General features: G+C 48.8%; 8 protein-coding genes across 9 annotated transcripts; 4 read left to right on the top strand and 4 right to left on the bottom strand.

Annotated features, from left to right (window-relative positions):
* The first annotated feature begins 31 nt into the window (after positions 1 to 31).
* CNG00615 (hypothetical protein) lies at positions 32 to 1,027 on the top strand. The gene is made up of 3 exons (XM_024658596.1): positions 32 to 285; positions 426 to 468; positions 564 to 1,027. The coding sequence occupies exons 1-3, from the start codon at positions 179 to 181 to the stop codon at positions 981 to 983; spliced, it is 570 nt and encodes a 189-aa protein (XP_024514521.1). The 5' UTR covers positions 32 to 178; the 3' UTR covers positions 984 to 1,027.
* Positions 1,028 to 1,160: 133 nt separating this feature from the next.
* CNG00610 (1-phosphatidylinositol 4-kinase, putative) lies at positions 1,161 to 5,911 on the top strand. Its single transcript, XM_571774.2, has 11 exons — positions 1,161 to 1,351; positions 1,422 to 1,574; positions 1,625 to 1,715; positions 1,773 to 4,445; positions 4,550 to 4,668; positions 4,743 to 4,896; positions 4,952 to 5,179; positions 5,240 to 5,348; positions 5,411 to 5,434; positions 5,520 to 5,691; positions 5,771 to 5,911. The coding sequence occupies exons 1-11, from the start codon at positions 1,335 to 1,337 to the stop codon at positions 5,784 to 5,786; spliced, it is 3,756 nt and encodes a 1,251-aa protein (XP_571774.1). The 5' UTR covers positions 1,161 to 1,334; the 3' UTR covers positions 5,787 to 5,911.
* Positions 5,912 to 6,722: 811 nt separating this feature from the next.
* CNG00600 (mannitol-1-phosphate dehydrogenase, putative) lies at positions 6,723 to 8,630 on the top strand. Of its 2 annotated transcripts, XM_571771.1 has the most exons (4): positions 6,723 to 7,346; positions 7,459 to 7,590; positions 7,651 to 8,302; positions 8,361 to 8,630. In XM_571771.1, exons 1-4 carry the CDS (start codon positions 6,929 to 6,931, stop codon positions 8,425 to 8,427), a joined length of 1,269 nt encoding a protein of 422 aa, XP_571771.1. In that variant the 5' UTR covers positions 6,723 to 6,928; the 3' UTR covers positions 8,428 to 8,630. The 2 variants fall into 2 exon arrangements, with proteins under 2 accessions (XP_571771.1, XP_571772.1); XM_571772.1 differs by having other exon boundaries at positions 7,651 to 8,630.
* Positions 8,631 to 8,860: 230 nt separating this feature from the next.
* On the bottom strand, positions 8,861 to 12,157 carry CNG00590 (folic acid and derivative metabolism-related protein, putative). Its single transcript, XM_571769.2, has 3 exons — positions 11,897 to 12,157; positions 9,539 to 11,821; positions 8,861 to 9,490 (listed from the first exon to the last, which is right to left on the bottom strand). The coding sequence occupies exons 1-3, from the start codon at positions 12,148 to 12,150 to the stop codon at positions 8,962 to 8,964; spliced, it is 3,066 nt and encodes a 1,021-aa protein (XP_571769.1). The 5' UTR covers positions 12,151 to 12,157; the 3' UTR covers positions 8,861 to 8,961.
* Positions 12,158 to 13,837: 1,680 nt separating this feature from the next.
* CNG00580 (expressed protein) lies at positions 13,838 to 16,684 on the top strand. Its single transcript, XM_571767.2, has 12 exons — positions 13,838 to 14,148; positions 14,216 to 14,465; positions 14,518 to 14,613; positions 14,674 to 15,570; positions 15,628 to 15,698; positions 15,750 to 15,788; positions 15,838 to 15,898; positions 15,949 to 15,991; positions 16,037 to 16,104; positions 16,169 to 16,188; positions 16,245 to 16,337; positions 16,412 to 16,684. The coding sequence occupies exons 1-12, from the start codon at positions 14,034 to 14,036 to the stop codon at positions 16,570 to 16,572; spliced, it is 1,914 nt and encodes a 637-aa protein (XP_571767.1). The 5' UTR covers positions 13,838 to 14,033; the 3' UTR covers positions 16,573 to 16,684.
* Positions 16,645 to 18,797, bottom strand: CNG00570 (protein biosynthesis-related protein, putative). The gene is made up of 9 exons (XM_571765.2): positions 18,582 to 18,797; positions 18,431 to 18,507; positions 18,317 to 18,379; positions 18,181 to 18,259; positions 17,844 to 18,124; positions 17,677 to 17,788; positions 17,448 to 17,626; positions 17,199 to 17,395; positions 16,645 to 17,135 (listed from the first exon to the last, which is right to left on the bottom strand). Exons 1-9 carry the CDS (start codon positions 18,739 to 18,741, stop codon positions 16,718 to 16,720), a joined length of 1,566 nt encoding a protein of 521 aa, XP_571765.1. The 5' UTR covers positions 18,742 to 18,797; the 3' UTR covers positions 16,645 to 16,717.
* A 176-nt stretch (positions 18,798 to 18,973) lies between these two features.
* CNG00560 (conserved hypothetical protein) lies at positions 18,974 to 20,958 on the bottom strand. Its single transcript, XM_571763.1, has 6 exons — positions 20,577 to 20,958; positions 20,273 to 20,526; positions 20,128 to 20,212; positions 19,945 to 20,061; positions 19,604 to 19,881; positions 18,974 to 19,548 (listed from the first exon to the last, which is right to left on the bottom strand). The coding sequence occupies exons 1-6, from the start codon at positions 20,937 to 20,939 to the stop codon at positions 19,509 to 19,511; spliced, it is 1,137 nt and encodes a 378-aa protein (XP_571763.1). The 5' UTR covers positions 20,940 to 20,958; the 3' UTR covers positions 18,974 to 19,508.
* A 181-nt stretch (positions 20,959 to 21,139) lies between these two features.
* On the bottom strand, positions 21,140 to 23,035 carry CNG00550 (arginase, putative). Its single transcript, XM_571761.2, has 8 exons — positions 22,717 to 23,035; positions 22,639 to 22,658; positions 22,165 to 22,579; positions 21,960 to 22,108; positions 21,687 to 21,892; positions 21,585 to 21,626; positions 21,479 to 21,537; positions 21,140 to 21,420 (listed from the first exon to the last, which is right to left on the bottom strand). Exons 1-8 carry the CDS (start codon positions 22,921 to 22,923, stop codon positions 21,322 to 21,324), a joined length of 1,197 nt encoding a protein of 398 aa, XP_571761.1. The 5' UTR covers positions 22,924 to 23,035; the 3' UTR covers positions 21,140 to 21,321.
* Between the last annotated feature and the right edge of the window lie 396 nt (positions 23,036 to 23,431).

Below are 23,431 nucleotides of genomic sequence, written 5' to 3'. Positions count from 1 at the left end.
CCCCTACGGTGGGATGTGAACGCACCATCTGTCGGACGTCACCTCTTCCTTTCTTCCTTATTTCAGTCCCTTTCTACTTTTACTGCTCCTCTCTCAACAATCTATCGACCAGTGCCAAACTTGGTTTATCACCCACTGAACGCATCAACGCCAGAGTTAAAGTACCAGAATTACAGCTATGTCGTCGTGGCTCTTCCTTGTTCTCATCTTCATTGTCCTCCCTGCTGCGGGGTATATCTACTGGCTTAGGAGACAAAGGGCGGGGGATGTCGGGATTCCTCTTAGGTGAGTATTATGAAATGCCAAGTGCAGCAGAGGTCAGATCAATCTATGGACCTATCAGCCATGAGTTTGGCCTGGTATAGTCGCGCATAAAGGACTATGAGTTATTGGATATATCCCTGACTGACAGAACTGAATGGTAGTATGCCAAGAGGTGAAACTGGGATCCGATTATCAGAAGACGGCGTAAGTCCTTCTTTCTCTGTTTCCATGACCAGCTGCTGCAATACTATACTCTTCCATGATGCCCAGTACTAATGCGAGACATTTGGAATACGTAGCCGCCTACACATTCATTCATAACCAACAATGTATCCACCGATTCTTTGCCGTCTCACGCCCTTTCAAACTTGCCAGAACTGTCTCATCGGGATGAACCATTGTCTGCGAGCCCTATTGGCGATGACAATGATGGAGCGGGTGCTGGATTCGGGAGTATGCCCATAACGAGGTTTTCCACGGGTTCTTCGTCATTCCCCAATTTCAACTCCAACCTGAACTCTAACGCCAAGGAAAACCCATTTAGAGATGAAAAGTCCGGAAACAAAGGTCGTCGCTCGATGAAGAGTGCTGCAGCGGGCCAGGCGAAGAATGGTGAGGCTGGGGATGTTAGCATAAGTGAGGATGAGTATGAGGACAATTCAAATGAAGAGGGAGGGAAATTTTCAATTGGGGATGATGAAGAGGGATGGAATCGGTAGTCTTTTTAGTTGATATGCCAAACTATGCATCTTGTTGTAGCATGTATGAATAGTGGTTTTTGTCACCACATTGTGGCTCGTCGTCGCCAAACGGGTCGCCAGGACAGTGTCTCCGCGCGTTGTCAGCACTACTTCGCTTGTTCTTCATATACATACATCCGCAAAACGTCGTCCATCGCTGGGGCTACATCGCTCAGAAATAGAGAGTATCCCAAAAAAATATACATTCCCTCTATTCCCCCAGTACAGCGAGCAGCGGCAACCCTCGGCAATCACTGCTCTCAGATCTAGACTACAGCACATCTTGAAAACTCGAACGCCTTTTGACGAGTAATACATGATTTGCCCACCATGTCTCACGCATTACTGTACGTCCTGATCCTCTCTCTATCATGATGTCAAGTAGACTCGGGTAACCTAAATCATGCCTCTTTCTAGCCTCCGCCTGTTCCTCTCCCCCTACTTCTCCATCTCCATCGCCATGCAGTACCTCAAGACCTATCCCGACTCTATTGGTATATCCCACTATCTCTGCTGGCGAATGAAGAGGATGCCTGCCGAAGAAGTTGAGTTTTATTGGCCCCAGATATGGTATGTTTCGTTTCTGCACGTAGGGGAGGGTAACAGCTGAAAAAGAGTAGCCATTTGTTACTGACTTACCCTACCCAATCCAATGCTCTCGAGTCGTTCATCATCGCTCGAGCAGAGGAAAGCACCCACTCTGCCATGCTCGTACGTCTATCTTCCTCCTGACAACAAAAGGAACCAAGTGCTCAGCGCCGACCTTAGACATTCTGGTTCATGCAAGCCGCTCTCCGAGACCTCATCCCAACCCGGCAGACGGATCCTGTCCCGTTCGCAATCTGCCAACGCGTCCTGCACCGTTGCCATGCCATCATCTTTGGTGATCCCCCAGAATCGTCGCGCTCACCTTACCGCTCTTTACCGCATTCGCCGTCTACCTCTGCCTTGGGCGTGCTCTCTTCCCTCTCTGGCTCTGGTTCTAACTCTACCGGCATTCAAATTGACGAGGGCCAAAGGCAAGGACAAAGGTTTGGCCAGGGGAGAGTGAACTCACATGCCGCAGCGGCGTTGGTGGGTATGGGCGTCATGTTCGCTGGTATACCCGGTATGCCCGCTCTAGTCCCCCTCGTAGGCGAATGGGCTCTCATCCAAGGGCGCCGACCGATGGACGATCTGACAAGTGGAAGGGATAGGGTGGAAGTGGATACGGGTGGTGGAGCGGATGTCAGGCCTGAAAATGTGGAAAGGAGGAGAAAGGAAAATGAGAATGAGAAGGAGGAGAAAGAGGATGATAGTGAGTCGGAAGAGGAAGATGGGCGAGCGCAGAGTAATGAGAATACCCAAGGTCAAGGGTACAAGTCGAATGTTAAATTCGCCAAATCAACCGTCAATCTCGCAATCACTGGCCCCGCTCAAACAGCGCCCAACCTCTATTCTCCACCCCGATCTCCATCTGCACTTACTCCTTTCTCCGTGATCGACATGCCCGATGAGAAGGAAAGGGAAAAGGAAAAGAATGGCGGCATTTCTCGCCGAAAGGGTTCAGACCCATTCGGTCAACTGTTCAATGACCGATCCCCTACTCCACCTAAATCTGTACACCAACCTTTCCATTCCGTGCCTTCTTTACCCCGTTCATCGTCTTATAACCCCTATCATTACTCTGGAGGACCACCCACAGCGGAAGCCATTCTCGCGACCTACTCGCTCTCTGCGCAAAGACAACTCCTCACAAGTCATTACTGTAGGAGCGAAGTGAGGTTCTTGCTATTATTGGAAGATATCAGTAATAGATTATTGGTCATTCCTAAACCGGCGCGGGTTAGTGCTTTGAGAGCAGAATTGACGAGTTTGAACCACAACCTCCCAGCCGAAGTGTGCATGCCTCTATGGTGTACTGCCGATCACACCCTTTCTCCTTCCTCTTCTTCATCCACCTTGAGCCCATCACCCTCATCTGGATCGAACAACCCCTCTTCGTCGGCAAAAAATCGAGCATACCATCCGCGCGGTTCCGCCGTCCCAGGCGGTCACTCTCGAGTTGTACGTATCTCACCAGGCGATTCCGTCGTCCTCAACTCGGCAGAAAGAGCACCGTACTTGTTACACGTCGAGATCCTCCAAGGGGATCTCGATTTTGACCCGACGAGAAGGGAAAATAGGGAGTTGTTGAAGAAAATCGTGGTAGCGGAGGATAGAAAAAGGAGGAAAAGGGATGGGACATTGGGAGTAGATGGAAACGGACGTGAAGCTGGTGCTGGCGCCAGAGTACGTAATGGAGGGTACAGTAATTGTCGACAAGAATGGGGATTAGGGAGTAAAAAAGGAAAAGGGAAAGGAGAAGGCTTCGGAAGTCTCATGCCTGATTCTATCCCTGCCATCCCGCCTTCTCCTGTCCCAGCTCCAGTCGCAAACTCTTCCAAACCACCTTCTCAAACACCTCTATCTACCACCGCCGCCACCACTACCACTGCTGGTACCCCCCAGCCTACCCCTCCAGAAGAGGTGGACCTTGTCGAACAACTTTACGGTACTCTCTCCATCCATGACGAGATTCCCGACTTGTCTGAAATTATCCCCTTACCGAGTGGGCCGAAGAACAGGGATTTGGATATGAAAGCGTGGGATCGGGGGTCACCTGTCCCTGGGCGAATAACCAGCTCAGGTGTGAGTGTGGGTGCGAGTGCGGGGATAGGAGCGGGTGCGATGGGCGATGTGGGGCAATACGCAACCTCCCCCACGGGAACGGCAACAGGAAGTGAGATAGGTAAATCCGGACCGTCTACACCTGGCTTCCCATCAGTTAAATCGGGGTTTACCTCACCTTCTCCATCTTCCTCGTCTGCCTTCACCCCTGGCTTGGTTCAAGCTCAAGGTCAAAGCCCTTCCACCCCCGGACCAAAGAGGGCAATCACTCTCGAAGATTATTCGGAACGTATGCGCACAGCGGCCGTCATGCTTGCTCAATTGAACGCTTCACTTATACCGAATGCACCAGAGAACCAAAGTGGGGGTGGATGGATACCGGGTACAGGGTGGATAAGGACTCCAGGCGGTGGTGGAGGCGGTGGAGGGGAAGAAACTGGTGGGAAGCCAGATGGATCGGCGGGAGGTAAACTGAAGCTCGCAGCAGCACAAGCGGCAGCGATAAGAGAACGGATCATGCTCGAGATGATGGCTCTTGAAGAAGAACGAGTGGAACGTATGACAGATCGACCGCCTGGTGCGGATATACACATCCCCACAGCTGAAACGTCTGGAGGAGGTGAAGGCGGATATGAGCATGATCATGAACATGGTACAGCGGAAGACGAAGGGATTGTGAGGAGAGAGTTGAACAAAGCAGATCCGTCGGCAGCTGTATTCAGGGAAAGTTGGTCAGCGAAGAAGAGCAGGATAAGGGCTGGAAGTCCGTGGGGCCATCTGGCGAACTGGGATGTGGGTTTCACTTTTCTCCTTTTCGCTCCTTGTTTCCGCCGCTATACTTGATGGAAATTCTGTTCCCTTTGAGTAGAAAGGATCGGGCTGATAAGGGATTTTAGGTCATCTCAGTGATCGTCAAGACAGGTGCGGATCTAAGGCAGGAGCAACTTGCAACGCAATTGATTGAACGGTTCAGCCGAATTTGGAAAGAGGAAAATTGTGATTGCTGGGCCAGATTGTAAGTTCTTGTTTTTATTGATTTGCCATTTCACAGTCGCTTCGAGGTGGGGTCGTTAATATATCTTTTGGCAGCTTCCGAATCCTTATTACCGGTGAAACATCAGGATTGGTGGAGACTGTGACGGATGCGGTGTCTGTACATTCTATCAAGAAGGGAGAATATGCCAAGCGATTGGCTGAAGGAGGGCCTATCGGGCATGTGTCCTTGATGGACCACTATGTCAACGTGAGCCACCTTTTCCCTTTCCCCCTTCCTGCAATTCAGCTGATAAACTTTCTAGACATTCGGTAAACCCGATTCCGGTCGATTCGCTCGTGCCCAACGCAATTTTATCCGTTCTCTCGCAGGTTACTCTATCATCACGTACCTCCTTCAGATCAAAGATCGGCATAACGGGAACATTCTCGTAGACCAGGATGGGCACTTGATCCATATTGACTTTGGGTTCATGTTAAGTAACTCGCCGGGAAATATGGGATTTGAGGCGGCACCTTTCAAGATGCTTATGGTGAGGACTCTCTCTTTTTCTCCTCTCTCTGCGCGCGTTGGTTGCTGACAACGATAATAGGAGTATGTGGATATCATGGGAGGATTGGATAGTCCTGGTTATGCGTACTTCAAGAAGCTGTTCAAGGAAGGATTCGAAGCTGCAAGGAAACATTCAGATAGTTTGATCAGTACGCTCATCTCTCTCTCAACTTTCCTTTCGTCTGGGACGTTACTGATTTTTGGTGAATAGCAATTGTCGAGCTCATGCAGAAGAGTGCGTTCTTTTTCTCCAAAGCCTTCCAGCCTGATCCAGAATTAGAAGATTATAAAAGCTGACAAAACTGTGATTCTCCGTACAGACTCTAAACTCGACTGTTTTGCTCTCTTTGGTGATCAGACAGCTGCTCATTTCCGAGAACGTTTCCAACTAGGTCTCACGACGCAAGCTGTAGACGCATATTTGGAACGCCTAATTGTAACCTCAACCGGGAGCAATTATACCAAGCTGTATGATACTTTCCAGTATTACAGGTTAGTCTTTTTTCCCTTTTCTGTTCTCCATCCTCGCAGTTTGACTTGAAGCAAAGTGGTGACTGATCGATGAATACAGTCAAGGTGTCTTATAAGCATTAAAGGACAGAGGCAGAAGAGGGAAAAAAAGAGAGGGAAGGCAAATAGAAGGCTACAAGGGAATGACAGATTATCTTGAATGGCTTTACGTGTATTTCTAGAAAACGACAGCATGCATGCTAAGTTTGGTATTGCGTTTACTGTTTTTCTCCCATGCCTTCTTCCTACTAACGACGATTCTTCGCTCCGTACAGGTGATCCGTGATCGGTCGTTATCTATGCCTTATTACGTAATAAATAAATGAGTAGAAGAAATCAGATATTCAGATCTGCCGGATCTGCCAGATTAGGGAGAAAATGTATACGTCATCCCAAGGAAGCACCTCCTTTCAAGGCACGAAAGGAATCAGCTAGCATCGGCGGTCAGCCAGCCGGATAAGAACGGCAGTCGATACACGAAAGTTGCTTCCGCTCCGTTATCTTTTTTGTTCTGTAATTAAACCTGGATAATCTTGCGGGAAGTCGGTTGAAATTGGAATTTTATTACCAAAGTCGGGATAATTTCGGGATCAGCATGGAAGATCCTAACATCTCCGAAAGCAGCAGCAGCATAGCAACAATCCTTCGACGTCTTGTGCATGGTACGAGGATGATCTCGGATAGTGCATTTATGTCTCTGGATGGTGATCATGCATAGAAGGTAATGGAAGGCAGCTAAAGGAGGAACGCCGGAAAAGACGTTCGTCGGCATTCGGTATACAGACGACGAGCGACGGATGATATAGCAATAGTTGCCGAATTTCATGTTACAGTATGGCGCCACCCTCGCAGGCCGCCCCTGGGCAGTCCGTCGCTGGCCATTGGCCGTCTCGTATCAGGTCACCACAAAAGGGCCATAAATGCGGCGCACCGTTCTCAGCACCGTTGTGGGAGCAAGCTGGATATAAGAGCTCGTTTCGAGAACCTTCCCCACACTCGTTAAAGAATCATATAATACTACTTACCATCTCCACGCATCTTGACTTCATTTCCAACCCCCTCGTGACCGACTCTTTCCGCCGGCTTGTGAATAACCCTGGTCTTTTGCTTCACTATCATCAGCGGTACCTTACCACGTTCCCATACTATAACAAAAGAACAATATTTTACCGCCGGCCGAAACCGCAATAAACCGTCCCAACTGCGGTTTAGAGATTATATGATGACGATTTCTTCCAGGCGAATCTCGACCTTCACCACAGCCCTCAAGTCCATTGTTACCCGTTTGCCTCCGAACTCAACGCATATAAGACCCATCTCCACACGTCTTTCTGCCCCTTTTCTTCACCATCCATCTATATCCGCAACCACATCACGTATTATCCATACAACCCGAGCAAACATGTCTACTCTCTCTAACTTCACCATCCCCAAAACCCAGATTGCCGCTGTTGTCAAAACTACCGGCGCTGAGCTCGCGATTGACAAGGAGCACCCTGTCAAGCAGGCCTCGGAGCTCAGGCCTGGCGAATGTTTGGTCAAAATCTCCCACACTGGTGTCTGCCATACCGACTTGCACGCCAAGTCTGGCGACTGGCCTATTCCCCCATCCCATCCTCTTATCGGGGGTCATGAAGGTGAGTCGAATTTGGGCGCGACGTCTCCTCTTGTCCGGTCATTGCACCAAAACGAAAACGTGTGATGGCGTGGGGCCCCGCTGACGCAATGGGAACTTCCCCATTTTCACAGGTGTCGGTACTATCGTCGCTATTGGTGACCATACTGCTGCTTCTCCCGTCAAGCTCGGTGATCGAGTCGGTATCAAGTGGCTCGCCGACAGCTGTCTCAGCTGTGAGCTTTGTCGACGCGGCTATGAGATGAGTAAGTCAATATACTATTCAGAGCCAGCAAGCGCAGTTAATGATTGACTCACCATTGTAGACTGTCCCAACGTCAAGCTCTCTGGCTATACCACCGACGGTACTTTCTCCGAATACGTCGTCTCCTTCGTCAACCATGTTACTCCTATTCCCGAATCCCTCGACTCTGCCGGGGCCGCCTCCATTCTCTGTGCTGGTGTCACCACCTACAAGGCTCTCAAGGTCTCCAACACCAAGGTCGGTGACTGGGTCGCTCTTCCCGGCGCTGGCGGTGGTCTCGGTCATCTTGCCGTCCAATATGCAAAGGCCATGGGTCTCAAGGTCGTCGCTATCGATACTGGCGCTGCCAAGGAGAAGCTCGTCAAGTCTCTCGGTGCTGACGCTTGGGTCGACTTTAAAACTTCCAAGGATATTGTGGCCGACATCAAGGCCGCTACTGGCGGTGACGGTCCTGCCGCCGCTGTGGTCACCGCTGCCAACAAGACGGGTTACTCTCAGGCAATCGAGTACTTGAAGCCTAGCGGTACCCTTGTGGCTGTCGGTATGCCTGACGCTGAGATGGGCGCAAACGTTTTCTGGACAGTGTTCAAGAGCATTAGGATCCAGGGTAGCTACGTCGGTAACAGACAGGACGCGATTGAGGCACTTGATATCGCTGCGTCTGGCCACGTCAGGGTCGTCTTTGAAGAGAAAGGTCTTGAATCGTTGAAGGAGTAAGTTGTTGCTTTTACTTTCACCTTACGAAATCAACTGACACGGTGGTATTTGCAGCGTTTACGAGGACCTTGAGGCTGGTAAGATTGCTGGCCGAGTTGTTCTCAAGGTTTCCGACGAGTAAAGGCCTTGCCTTGTCTTGTCATAGGAGTCTCGTACGTTTCTTTTTTGGGGTTGAGGGGTTGTTTTTAGGGGGGGGGGGATCCGTTTTGTCATTTTAAAAGTACAACTATAACAGTGGGTGAGTGAGTGAGTGTGTGTGTGTGTGTGTGTGTACAAAAGAGAAAGAGAAGAAGCGATTAGAATGCAATGAGTTTCCCGTTTCCTGTGTGTGGAGCCTTCGTATAACCAGAGTTGAGACGAGCGAAGTAAGGCAAAATAACCGGTTATGCGGGACAAACGAGGACTGTCTACCGGTTGTTTGTCGTGCCGAAGAATTTTACCAGTACGAGCAACTTGCTGTGATCAAATATCGAAGGCACAACAACAAGTTTTGCGGTTCGCGATTGACTTATTTGATGTCCATGACAAATTGATTTCAGTTCGCCGTTGAGGCATGCATTTGCTAAATCTATTTGTACAGTAATGGCAATGATGCTGAATCGACATTTAGTAAATTAACACAAGAAGAAGCCCGAAAAAACCCTAGTCTAACCTTCTAGAACAAGCCCTCAATCTCACCAGTGTCGGGGTTCAAATCAATGTCATAGAATCCGGGCCTGGTAGTCAAACCTGGCATGGTGCTCATATCACCCACAAGGGGGTATACAAAGCTCGCGCCTGCACTCAACCTCACATTCCTAATAGGCAAAGTGAACCCGGTGGGAACACCCTTCTTGCTGGGATCGTCAGAGAGTGACAAGGCGGTCTTGGCCATGCAAATAGGCAAACCACCGTAACCTTGCTTCTCGTACCTGTCGATCTCGGCTTGAGCCTCAGCGGAGAGTGAGATACCGTCGGCACCGTACATCTCCTTGGCGATGATCTCGATCTTCTTTGTGAGGGGTTGGTTGAGGTCATAGAGGAAGTCGAAAGTGGAAGGAGTGGCGCAGGCTTCGATGACGGCGTTGGCGAGGTCAACGGCACCAGCACCACCTCGAGCCCAGTGGTCTGCAGGCACGGCGTAGTCGGCTCCAACCTTGAGAGCGTATTCTTGGACAAGGGCCATCTCAGCGGCGGTGTCGTTACTATCAACTTGTTAGTACACAGTTTATTAAAGTGGAAAAAGTGCTTACGAAAACTTGTTGATAGCAACAACAACCTTCAGACCAAACTTCTTGGCATTCTCAATGTGTTTGCCCAAGTTGGCACAACCCTTCTCCAACAACTCCAAGTTCTCCTCCACATAGACCTGGTCAAGAGGCTTTCCAGGGGTAACGGCAGGTCCACCACCGTGCATTTTCAAAGCTCGGATCGTAGCGACAAGCACCACCGCGCTGGGCTTCAAGCCAGAGACTCGAGTCTTGATGTTGCAGAACTTTTCCATACCAATATCAGCGCCGAAACCAGCTTCGGTAATGACGTAACCGTTCCTCGACTCATCGTCGCCTTCTTCAACACCAGCGAGCTTGAGGGCGATACGGTCCGCGATGATGGAGGAGTTGCCGTGGGCAATATTGGCGAATGGACCAGCGTGGACAAAGACGGGAGTACCTTCAAGGGTTTGCATGATGGTAGGTTTGATAGCGTCCTTCATGAGAACAGCCATGGCACCGGCACAGCCAATGTCTTCGGCAGTGATGGGCTCACCGGCCTTGCTTGACGCGACGACCATCCTACCGAGACGAGCTCGCATATCGGCGAGATCCTTACTGAGAGCAAGCACGGCCATACACTCGGAAGCGACGGCAATGTCAAACGCCGTCTTTCGCTCGAGACCCTTCTCTGTGGGAGCTTGGCCGACGGTAATTTGACGGAGGTATCGATCGTTGGTGTCGAGCACTCGGTTCCAAGTGAGGGTCGCAGGGTCGATATCAAGACGAGCGAATCGGGCAGCCTCTTCTTCTGTCAAATCAGACGGGTTGGTCTTGTTAATACCGAGCTTGTGGAGACGGGCAATCATAGGCTTGGAGAAAGTGCGAACACCCTTCTTAGGGGGGCAGAGACGGTTGAAGAGACCCTTGTCGGTTTGAGTAGCTTCGTGGAACATGCGGGCGTCGATAGCAGCAGCAAGCAAATTGTTGGCAGCCGTGATGGCGTGAATATCTCCAGTCAAATGAAGGTTAAACTCGGTCATGGGGATAACCTGGGAGTAACCACCACCGGCGGCACCACCCTTGATACCGAAAGTAGGTCCCTGGGAAGGTTGTCGGACACAGGCGATAGCAGTCTTGTGGAGATGGGCACCGAGAGCTTGGGCGAGACCGATGGTGGTGGTAGACTTGCCTTCACCGAGCGGGGTAGGAGTGATACCGGCGACAACAATGTACTTGCCATCCTTCCTCTCCTTGAGCCTGTCAAGAACGGAAAGCTCAATCTTGGCCTTGTATCTGCCGTAGCTCTCAACTTCGTCAGGGTGCACACCGATCTCCTCGGCAATCTCAGCAACGGGCTTGGGGGTCTGGGCGACGGCGATCTCGATATCAGAAGGCACCTTTTCTTTAATCTCAAGAGGAAGAGGGATGAGTTGCTTGGCTCGGCGAGAAGACCATTGACGCTTGGCAGCTTCGAAAGTGTTGTTCATGAGCATTGCAACGGTCATGGGTCCAACACCTCCGGGAACAGGGGTAATGTAAGAGGCGACCTTGCTGGCAGACTCAAAGTGAACATCACCGACAAGGCGCTGACCGGATTTTTTGGAAGCGTCGGGAATGTAGTTGGTGCCGACATCAATCACAATCGCGCCAGGCTTCAACCACTCGCCACGTACAAACTCGGCTTGGCCGATAGCAGCGACAATGACATCAGCTTGGCTGATGATTCGCTCAACGTTCTTGGTACGAGAGTGGCATTGGGTGACGGTCGCGTCCTTCTTTCGGAGCAAAGCGCAGACAGGGGTGCCGACAATGTCGCTTCGGCCGAGAACGACGACGTTGGAACCAGCGAGGTTGAAACCGGTGGACTCGATGAGCTTGATAGCACCCGCTGGGGTGCAAGGGGTGAAGAAGGGCTCGCTGATTCGGCTGCTGAGGAGACCAATGTTTTCCGGGTGGAAACCGTCAACGTCCTTGGTGACATCCACGCTGTCAACAACAGCCTTCTCCTCAGCCTTACCGGCACCTTCAAGAGGGAGCTGGACGAGGATACCAGAGACCTTTTCGTCCTGGTTGGCTTTCTTCACCGCCTCAAGGACTCGCTTGACACCAGTTCCCTTGAGCGCACCAGACTCTTCGTCAGAGGGAATCTTGATGTGCTCGACAGTCATACCAGACTCTTCGGCGGCCTTGAGCTTCATGCGAATGTAAGTAGAGGAAGCAGCGCTAGAGCCGAGCTGAAAGATGACGAGATGAGGCTGATGGAAGGTAGGGTTGGACGCATGGAGGTCGGTGATGGCTTGGGAGATGGAGGTACGGATTTGCCTGTTGGTGGGGAAAAAAAGGATTGTTGGCGAAAGCTCGCTTAACTGGTTCCTAAGTGTAAAAAAATCGACTCACTTTGCGATGGCAGTGCCGTCAATGATCTTTGCGGACTGAGAGGTCATTTCGACGTCGGCAGACATTTTTGCGAGATGTGTTGAGGAAATGGAAAAAGAGCGGCTGGCAAGAGGAGTGTTGACACGAAGGCGAGGTGGTGGGAGAGATTGTCTCAGAGGCGCGGAAATCACACGGGCCGAAGGAAGGGGGAAAGAAATTCTCGGACTTGTCCTAGCGTAAAGATTGAGTTGACCGAGGGGCCGTGAGATTCGCATGGATGCTGACGAGACGCGGGCAGGCGACGAGGCGGTAGTAATTTATACTTTTATTTACTTGATGGCTTCTGAGAGGCCGATGAAATTATTGGAAAAAAAGGCGACCACTTCCAACAAACATTTTCCAAGAAATTTAATTCCACTGGCCTATATCTCAGGCACGGCCCCATATATTTCCAACACGTTCACGTTATTTTCCAAGAATCAAACACTGGCCGTTATCAATTCGTCGTACACATTAGTCGGCCCCGGCTTCGTGTAGATAACCACTCCTCTGCGGTCCTCCTTACATTAAGCCCTTCTGTTGTGAATGATTTTTGTGGGTGTCCCTTTGGGTACCTCTGTGGGTGGCACGTATAGCTATAACACCATAAGATAATTAAGCCCTACTAAGCCCTGTAAAATCTCCGATTACAGTAGTATATGCCAGGCTTGAGGGCGGCGCCACTCGAACGTGGTGATGAATACTTTTTCTTCAGTTTATGTTATTCATATGGTTCCACCACTATTAAATGTAATCTTATTCCACTCTACGTAGGAAGCAGGCGGACGCCCTAAAAAGAAGGGCACAAGGCTTAATTAACGAGTGATAGGCGGGCACTGGATGGCAGTATGAAGTTTGTTGAAGGATTCTCTTCCTTCGGAATGAATGGGCGACCGGCCTTGTGCACGACGACATCACATCAATACATAAGCTATGCATTGAAAGCTATAAAATCCCACAAACAAATTTACACCACAAGGTTGATTTATACATGGCTCACGCTCACCATTTCTATAGCGTCCGCAAGATCATCATCACTGACCTCGTCGTCAAGTACCATCAACTCCTCCTCATCATCACCTATACAATCGACATCTGCCTCTTCCGTCCGTTGATCGTTCGGCTGAGAATCGATGTCCATTGCCTCACCGGCGCCGATTTCACCTTCATCCTCGCCACTTCCCCTCCCAATCATCCCAATCAGCTCTACGGTGCCTCCTGGTCTATCCGGCAACTCTTCGATCTCTTGTCTGATAACAGTGGAATCGACAGCGCCTCCAAAAGCCTATGGGATTCCCTAGCCTCAGAGATGTGATGGAGAGATCTGATGCAAAGGTCACGGGAGGGAAAGTCTATGAACGCTTGTGAGCGCTGATGTCTTTGCCTATAGTGGACTTACTGTCCGATTAACGTCTTCTCTTCCTCTTTCGCAGGCCAACCCAAATGCACATAGCTCGAAGATGTCCTGTAATTTTCTGTAATGCTTAATTTTCTGTCTTGTTTAGAGGTCCATCGAATTAGGGGTTCAGCTCGAAGGTGCTGCCGCTGTTCTTCATGACAGCGGTCCCTGTCCAGCAGCGCTTGCACACCTACAATTCTTTCAGTTTGAGCTCCTCCATGTAAATGCCTATCTTACCTTCTATATCTGCTGCTGCTGCTGCTGTTGTTGTTGTTGTTGTTGTTGGTATAATTTTATTATCATCATTCATTATTGTTGACGGTGATTACACGTCACCTCTTTCACCTCCTCCAAAGTAGTACTTATAAACCTTAATAAAAACGCCCCTATAAGCAAGGCTATTAGCCATTTTCATTGGAAGATTGCATAGCAATCTGACCGATTGCATTTTCTCTACACGTGTATCTTCATTTCGAGCCTAACTAGCCCTAGTACGTTGTGCGGACCTAACTATAAACTTGTTTACGCGACTGCCTTGTTGATTTCTGACAACAACAACCACGTCCTGTCTCACAAATCCCAAGCCCTTTCCCTTCTTTTCTCCGATTTATTATATCCTGAGCGTTGGCTTTCAAATTGACGGAAATTTGCCCAGCACCCAAAGTTTCTCATTTCATAATTTCTCTCGGGACAGTTGACACGATTCTCAATCCGCCAAAAATGCCAAGCGCTCATTACAGAAGCCCAACAATCCAAGTCTTTTCTGACTCTGAAGACGAAGATATGGGAAAAGCAGGGAATTTGAATAACCAAAAGAGGTCCCCCAAAGACCTGCGTGGGTTAACTTTCAACTTTTAGCAAACAATATAGAACGGCAGCTGATGTTGCATGTTTGACCTCAGAACCATCACGCCCACTAATCAATTTTTCAAACAATGTGCCTCTCACTCCTCGACGCACCGTCGCCTTTGCTCCCACTCCTCTCAAGAGGCTCAACTTCTCCACCGCCAAAATCAAGGGTACCCCTGGGAAAAAGATCCCTGGTATGAAGTTCGTCAAATCACCTGCTCCCAACAAATCGTCTTTTGGAGACCTTGAAGATGAGGATGATGATGGTGGTGTTGACGATGACGTCGTGGGAACTCTGGGCTTGTAGGTTTTTGACTATTAACAGTATCTGCTCTGACTTAATTCACTTCTTTAGTCATTCACTCAAGATAGAAACTGAAACTGTGACTGGGCGTGATTTTGAGGATGAACTTGTCGAGAACATGAATGAAATTAATGATGTGCTGGATTCGTGAGTTGCGGACCTTCCTGAAAATGGATTCTAACGAGGGCGATTGCGGCGATTGCACAGACCAAGTATGTCAAGGACTTCTACTACATCAACAGCACATATAAGCCCCCCTCCCGTGCTCAAGTTTTCGTCACCCTCTGCTTTTGCGCATAAAAACCTTTCAAACAAGACTCCACCATCACCTCCTGCAGAGAGCGAATCTGAGTCAGACTGGGTGCCTACCCGAACACCCAAAAGGACGCCAGGCAAAGCACGAAGGGTAATTGCCTCTGACTCCGAGGAGGATGAAGAGTTGGCAGGGCCAGAGATTCAAGCCAAGTTTCAAAAAATTAAGCAGGTGATTGATCTTACTTTGAGTGATGGTGAAGAGATTGCCCCGATCGTTGATGAGGAGAATGGCGGATATTATGGACCGGATGACTCGTATGGATCTCTGAGAGATTTCATTGTTGACGACAGCGAAGGTGAGAACTACATAGAAGCGCCTACTACGGAAGAAGAAGAAAGCGACGTCGAGATATGGGAACCGACCAAGAAGACCAAGGAAATCAAGGCTGTTGAGATGAAGGGGAGTGATGCTCAAAGTCCAGAAGAGGATCCAGAGGAACGAGGGTGGGACAGTAGCTCTGATGCTGGTATATTACGCTACTCTCCCCCTCGACGTCCTCTCAATCTTCCCCCTCTCGAAATGCTCACGCTCACCGTCAACGCTGATTCTGAGCCCCATCAAGACGAATCCCTCACCAAGAAGGTTATTGACAAATCCAAAACGTCAAAGCTCAAGGACGGCCTCTCCAAGAAGGAATGGGCTTTGCAAAGAGTTAGGGTAGCCAACGAAATCTTTGATGATCTCGACAGGAGGGTGTTCGAATCAAAACTGGGAGAAAGAGGAGCAAAAGCGAGGCTCCAGTGGAATAATAGGTTATTGACCACTGCGGGTATGGCTAGATCCAAGAGGTGAATGAGCACTATTAGATCGTTTCCTTGCTTGACAGAAAGACTGACAATGTCAAGGACTATGAGGAATGATGTCAGCTCTAAGGAATATTGGATAGAGCTATCCGAAAAGGTTCTTACCAGCGAAGGCTAGTCATCTGTTGAACCACATCATCTAATAATGCTGATATCTGGATTAGAACGTATCCTTAACACTGTCGCTCACGAGATGTGCCATCGTGAGCCCACTAGACCGCAAAGTCATTGACCAAACTGACAACCTCGTAGTGGCAACGTGGATTATAAGCGGTGATTTCAAGAACCCCCATGGTCATATTTTCAAAAGCTGGTCAGTGATGCACAAGTGACCTAGAGAGATTAGCTAAACAGTATTGAAAGGGGAAGGAAGGTCATGCATGCTAGGAAGGACGTAGAAGTCACAGTGAGTTTTCATATAGATCCTTGGGTGGCTATTGACATGAATTAGACCAAACACTCCTATGTGATTGAGTACAAATACCAGTGGAAATGTGCCAATGAAAGATGTGGACAAGTGTGAGTGTCTAATCTTCCTTGATCCTTTTGTCGTCCGCATCTAATTGATGGTTTATCATTTTAGCTACAAGAGACAGTCCAAATGTATGTTGAGCTTCATTTGGATGGCAGAGACGTTGAACTAATTTATTAACGAACAGCTATCGATACCAGCGAGCACGCTTGTGGCTCTTGCAGAAGTAAACTCAACCCTCTTTTTGAAACTAGGCAAAAAGCTGCCTCAGGCTTCCAGCGTACGTCGTTTCTCTTCCTATCTGTCCTTTTCTCGCAGCAGCATACACTGAAAACCATGCCTTCGGCCGAATAGTATATCTGAAAGAAAACATGAAGAGCGCCAAGGCGGCTATGCCAGGAGCATCCCATGGCGACGTCATGCGAGCTTTGTCCAAGAGGTGGGCTGAAGCTGGAGAGATGATTAACAGCGGACACGAGGTCTACTGGCAGGGGATGGCAGCCAAAAATCATTAAATCACCAACGACCAGTCATCCACCAGTTAATCGCATTAAAGTACTGAAACTGTTGTAACATAAATGCATACATACATAGGTGTGCTTGTAATGAGTACCATATGAAGTTAAAGACCATCATCATATCAGATCGTCCGGTCCGCTTTCAGTCCTTGAGCAAATCCAACAAGATGTCTTTCGCCTTCATCGCATCTGCCTTACCACCAGACAATTTCATAACCTCTCCCACCAAGCGCATCACCACTTTTTCATTTCCCTTCTTGAAATCCGCTACCGCCTTGGGTTGGTTGTTCATAGCCTTTTTACAGGTTTCTGTAAGATCTTCAACAGATGCAGCCGAGGGCGTTAAGCCTAGTTCGGCAAGAAGTTCGGCAAATGATGGAGGAAGTGAGGCAGATTCGGGTAGAGAGACAAAATGCTTGACGATAGCTTTACCAGTAGTACCAGTGATTTCGCGACTCTCCACAGCGGTCACGAGTTCGTGCATTAACGGAGCCGGGACGATGGTCGGTGTCCAGGGCCTAATGGCTTTGCCGAGTTGCCCTAGTAGTTCATGTGCGATCCTGTAATCGAAAGTGAGCTACGAGACTGATGATTCTGGAAGGCGTGCCATCATAAGTACTTACCAGTTGGTAGCCTTTTTTGCAATCTTTTTATCCTGTTCGACAACCTCCTCAAAATACGCGATTCCTTGAGCACTGTATTCGTCTAAACCAAGAAGAGTTTCTGCATCTCTTTTGGTTACGCCATAAGTCTTGACGAGCCGTTCGACACTTTGCCATGGCATCTCTGGAAGGTTTTTCCAAAGCGAGTCAAGATATCCCTGTCGATGCGTCAGCGGAAAGCGCTCCATTGCAAAGGGTAGTCAAACCTACATCATCAATGATAATAGCTGGGAGATTGTGGTCAGGCATATAACGGTAGTCCGTAGCCTCTTCCTTGGAGCGCAAAGAGTACGTTTGCAGTGTGAGTTCATTGAATCCTCGCGTCTCTTGGGCAAGCGGTTCCAATGGGCTTGTGCAGTAATGGGCGATATGTCGCTGACGCTCAGACTCTGGCGTCTTTATCAGTAACGGAACAGTCTAGATAACCGGATTTGCTTACCAATGGCTGCTTGGAGAAAGCGAACAGAGTTGATGTTTTTGATCTCACATCTTGTCCCGAAGGGCATTCCCGGCCTGTGCACTGAGACATTGACATCGACTCTCAGATTACCCTGCAAGTTTACATCAGGTTCATTAATTTATCTTCTTCATCAGAAAATAACATACCTTCTCCATATCTCCATCGGCAGATCCCACTCGTCTCAATAAACCTTGCAGCTTCTTCACAAAGGCTCCTGCTTCTTCTGGTGACCGCATATCAGGATCCGTCACGATCTCCATCAACCCCGTGCCAGCACGGTTCAGATCGACAAGAACAGCATCGCCAACTGTTTGGGACTTTGCTGTATCTTGTTCAACTTGCAGCTGCTTGATACCAATATTGAAGGTACGCTTAGATCCGTTATCGCCTTCTCGTATTTCGAGATGGCCGTTCCAAGCGAGGGGATCTACATTGCAATAATCTTAAGCATAATTCTGTCAAAGGTCACACTTGACCACTTACTGTAATGTTGAGTAATTTGATAGGATGCCGGAATGTCGTGGTAGAAGTAGTGCTTACGATCAAATGTGGAACGAGGATTCTAGGTTGAAAGTCAGCTTACGTAGAAACAGACAAGGTCAAACGTTATGTGTCTCACAATCTGACAATTGAGTGCAAGGGCAGTCATAATGGACAGCCTAATAGCATTAATATCCAGAACCTGCAATGATCCAGCTATTAGTGATGTTTAACCAGAAGAAGTTACACGTACAGGTAAAGTCCCAGGGAAAGCAGCATCGTGAACGTCGACATTCGTATTAGGCACATGTCCGTAGGACGTAGAGGCTTCTACATATCGAGAACTCGAAGATCAGTCTCCTCAACCAGGGACTCCGAAGACATTTATCATCATTCTATCTTACTTGAAAAGAGCTTTTTGCCAGTTTTGATCTGAGCATGAATTTCAAGACCGATGACAGTTTGCCAACCTTCGTCTCCCTTCTCGGTGGAAGTCGCAAAGCAGCGAGACCAGCGTAGTGGTGCAGAAGGGCGGGCAATACCCCATCTTAAAAGAGCGATCATAAGGAGAGCATATAATGGCCGGCTCGCTATCTCGAGGAGATGAAGATTATTTTCGGATGTTCAGCGAGTAACCTATCAAACCAATTAATTCTCACAGTGATGCAGCCCGCCGGCGGACGAAACGAGCTACTATTACGTAATGCATAATACTTACTAACCCTTGCTTCTTCGGTCATTTACAAGATGACACTGATTCAGGAGGGATAAAGTCACATTCAGAGAAAAAAAAAAATTAATAGAGAAGATGAACAATAGAGATAATATGGTCCATGAAATCGACAGCAAAACGGTTCAAAGAGAGGCGAGTGTGATGAAAAGGGAAGATACAGACGGCTGATGGTGCGCTTTGAACCAAACGAAATCAGCCCAAGGACAATAATTAGCAGCTGAGCTGAAGAGAAACCTAGGACGCCTCCTCGGTGATGACGTGATATCAATCTTCTAAAGCTCCCACAGCATCGTATCTGTAATCTCATACTGCAGTTGCGCTATTCTTTCCGAACAACCGATGAAGGCACGAGTTTTAAAACGATTGGGAAAAGTTTGCCCAGGGAGCGTTTTGGCGTGCTGTCTTGCCGACGGTTGTGGTTGTCATCACCCGCATAATAGCGATGGTAAGCGCAGATGTACTATTTTTGGTTTGATACGGTTTTTAGATAAAATATGAAGATAGTTTCTTTCCAATAAAAGTTGTCCATCAGCCAATGCCTCGCGTTATGATTTCGTGCAGGAGTGGTTATGCGCGAGAACCATCATCTATAACTGAGCTAATCGAGCTCTGACACTACAGCAGTCACGACAGTTATGCTGGGCAGTTGTGTCAGCATAGTCTGGAAGCGGCTTTTACAAAACCGACACTCACTCATCAATCTTGCCTCCCTTCCAGCCCCACTTGGGCACCTTCTTCGTCGCCTCCTCTTCAAACGGTGTCTTCCAGCCATTCGGTCCTTTTTCCTCCCCAGTCTTAGTCATCGCTGTTCTTCCATACCCTACCAACATATCCGCAAACAGCCTCGCTCGCTCAGAGTCTCGTTCGGCGGGGGACAGGTCCTTGTTCGTTGGGTCTTCGAGAATACGGTTGAGAAGCTTGGACAGGCCAGGAATGTGGGAGGGGGGCACGTTATCTGAGAAACCATCGGTCTTTGCATTTTGTGCGTTAATATGTTTGTGAGAGGGTATAGTTACCGATAAAATAGGACGTACGAAGAGAGCAATCACGTCGCCCGCTTGGAGTTCGAAGGATTTGGTGTCTGCCATGTCCGGGGTATCGTGTACGATTCCTTGATGCTTCATCTCTGGGGGCACTTTCGACAATTGCGTCTGCGAAATAATCATTTAACGCTAAATTCAAGCGGCAATTGGAGATGAAAGACTTGTCTGGCTCACGGGGCAGTTGAAGAAATGAGTTTGGGCCTGGGAGAACTCTAGTATCTCGTCGCCTCGCAGGATAAAGTATCCAGAGTCACCAAGGCTATTCAATGCCATCATGTCAGTGATATTTAAACTTTACGTGAAAAAACAGACAGCTCACTTGGCAAAGATTCCCTGACCATCTTCGTCCAGCCTTGCACTAACCATTGTTGCGCCGCCAGCGCTCACATTCTTATCCTTCAAAGCATCTTCATATGCCTTCTTCATTATAGACCTTGGGTCTACTGATCCTGTTGAAGAGTTTGCTAGTTCTTGAGCTGCTTTAGCATAATGGTAGCATAATAATTGAGGAAACAAAGAAGCGTCAACTCGGTCGGACCAGCCGCCGACACCGTCTGAGACTGCGATGTGCAGCTACGAACTATCAGATTCGCACAGCTAGCGAGGAGAGGTATAGTACGCACATCACCTCTGGCATTAGTTATTCCGAAGAAATCTTCTCCGGCACCCCACCTTCTCCTAGCCTCAGCCAAATCCTCCTCACTCGCCTTCAAATCACCCCGTCCAGCAGTCAACTCGAGCATCTGCTGCACCCATTTGCCAACATCATTGCTCTGTTTTGCAAAACCGTATGGCTTGATGTCTTGCTTGGGGTTGATGAATGGAGGCGAATATTTGGCGGCGTAAGACAGACCGATAGAATAGCTGTAGACAGGCAAGTCAGGGTAGAGGGGGTGGACGGAGGACGAGGTTTGTAAAGAGCGGCTGACGAAGGTCGCTCTGCTTCCTCGAGAAAGGGCCAGACGGGATGTCCTGATGAGGGTCATTTTTAGATGGCTGGAGAAGTATATTGAATTACGCGAAAGACGAAGACTTTTGTAACGTCGCCCGAGAAATGTACCGACGAGTGGCCGTGCCTGGTGGTAATTGGTTACTATCTAAGAGGCTGAGGAATAAATAAAAAACATTTTACAGAGCCCAATAGTACAGAGCGAGAGAAAATCCATGTTTAAAACGCACTACTGCCTTCCTACTCCAGAGATGCATACAGACGATGCGTCAAAAACAATCCGAGGACGCTTTTGTAAGATGCTATCATAATACATGAATTATGTATTGTCCTGTTAAACTTTAAAAGCCATATATTATACAGTTTTACACGTGTGGTGTAAATGTCTTCTTACTCCATAGACACCAATCCCCCTTCTCTTACAACAAAGTCTCACCCAAAGATGCCCGCGTGAGGGAACAGCCAGCAGCGACAGTCATCTCGACGGACCTGGGGTCAAGCAGGGAAGGGTTGACCTCCTAATAAATGAGTGGAGTATCTCAGCTCATCTGAAGCGCAGAAGTCATGCAGACGTACCATGATGTCCAAAGCGACGAGGCAGCCGGTCTCAGCAACAACCTCGGTAATGTAATGGCCTAAACAACGAGTCAGACACGTTCTGTGGTGACCAAAAATGACTCACCTTCTCGGAAAGTCAGACCACCTCGAACGGGGGTACCTGTGCCTTCATCATCCACGTTAGCCCTTCCTCGTCTACCCAAATACTGTTGGGGAAGGGACGTACTAGGAGCAACTGTGGGGTCAAGAGCGTCAACGTCGAAACTGAGGTGAAGGGGTCGGTCACCATTGGGGTTGATATGCTGAAGCGCAAGTTCCATGACTTTGCCAATACCGTGCCTGTCGACGTGGTGCATAGTGAAAGTCTTGATGTTATTTTCCTTCAGAATCTTCTTCTCGGCGTCGTCAATGTCCCGGAGACCGATGTAGACGCTAAGTAGTAGATGGCGTCCAATCAGTCATTATTCAAGAAGTAAAAATGGGGGACATTAAGACATACATATCTTCAGGCTTGAGGCAAGGTTTAAGCCACTTGTTGAAAGGCTCGACGTCACAGCCATCCAAACCCAAGAGGAAAGAAACAGGGCAGCCGTGGAGATTGCCAGACTCGGTGGTCAAGGGGGTGTTGATATCGGCGTGAGCATCAACCTAAATATAGGACATCAGCCATATGTCACCTCACTTACCGGATCTTGAAAGCCTACCCAGATCACACCAGCGTTAGGGTACTTGCGCTTAGTACCAGCAATAGTACCCATCGCCAAACTGTGGTCGCCTCCCAAAGTCACAGGCAACCACCCCTTCTCCGCGATATCCCCAACCTCCTTGGCTACCATTTCGTTCACCGCACTGACTAACCTAGGTTTTTTCATGCTTCCAATATCAGGATCCGGCAACCTCTGGACCATCTTTTCGCCCTGAGCGGTCGTAGTGTGGGTAGAGGGGCCTTCGGTTGAAGTGACGGGGGAAGAAGAAGGAAGGGGGTTGTAAGGGATGTCGAGGAAGTTTTGGTGAGATTCGTAATGGACGTTCCAGCCAAGGGCCGAGATTTGCTCTACAAGACCGGCAGAGACGAGCTTGTTTGGGGCGAGATCGACACCAGCTCGACCTTGTCCACCGCTTAAACCGAAATAAGCTCCCTAAAGAAGTTGAATAGAAAGTGCAGATAGCGTGCTTACCTAAAAGGGCATCCGACAAGCTATCATCACTATTTATGAGCTAGGTTCGACTACTTGCACGGAGCAAACGATACGTACAGAAGCAGTAGCAGGCTCGTTCAAAAACTTGTAATTGTAAGTAGGGGAGGTAAGACCCTTCTCACTACTAGGCTGAGCGGTAATATGATGGTTTCTAGGTGCTGATGAGTGGGTGAACGCTTTTTGCATAGGGGAAGTGCCCATCCTTGATGCCCTCAATGGGGCAGCAAGGACTTGACGAAGAGATGGAGAGACGCGAGAGAGCATAGTGATGACAGTTATTAGAGTTGATTTCGATTGTGGTGGTGCTGTTCAGAAGTGGAAATGTATACCTGATATTGGATGACGAGCAAGCTTGATTCGGCGATGAAGATGCAAATGAAAGAGTTGGAAATATCATCGACTGACATCCACATGATCCTCTAGATCTCTCGTTGTATGATAAACGCCGAAGCGTCTATGGCGTTAAAGCGTTGGCGCGGGTCCGAGGGGACTTGACAGACAAGACTAAATGTGCAGAAGAGATGTTCTCTCTGTTTTCTTCGCAATTCACAATATACATACATATAACGACTAGATATACAATGGCTTCCCCGCCCAAAGCGAGACGTAGCGACTCCACATCGGTTCGCTAGCTACATCCCTCATGGAGGCTTCGCCTGGGACTGCTGTTAGCTGCGGCTTTACCAAAGCGAAACAGACATATTGAATACATCCATCCACCTTTGCATCTGTGCGCCCGCCATGGTGGACGATGATATATCTCGCCGAGTCA

The sequence above is a fragment of the Cryptococcus neoformans genome (genome assembly GCF_000091045.1).
Source record: "Cryptococcus neoformans var. neoformans JEC21 chromosome 7 sequence".
Lineage (NCBI taxonomy): Eukaryota > Fungi > Basidiomycota > Tremellomycetes > Tremellales > Cryptococcaceae > Cryptococcus > Cryptococcus deneoformans.
The sequence above is the reverse complement of the archived record's forward strand: the minus strand, read 5'-3'. Positions and strand labels throughout refer to the sequence as shown.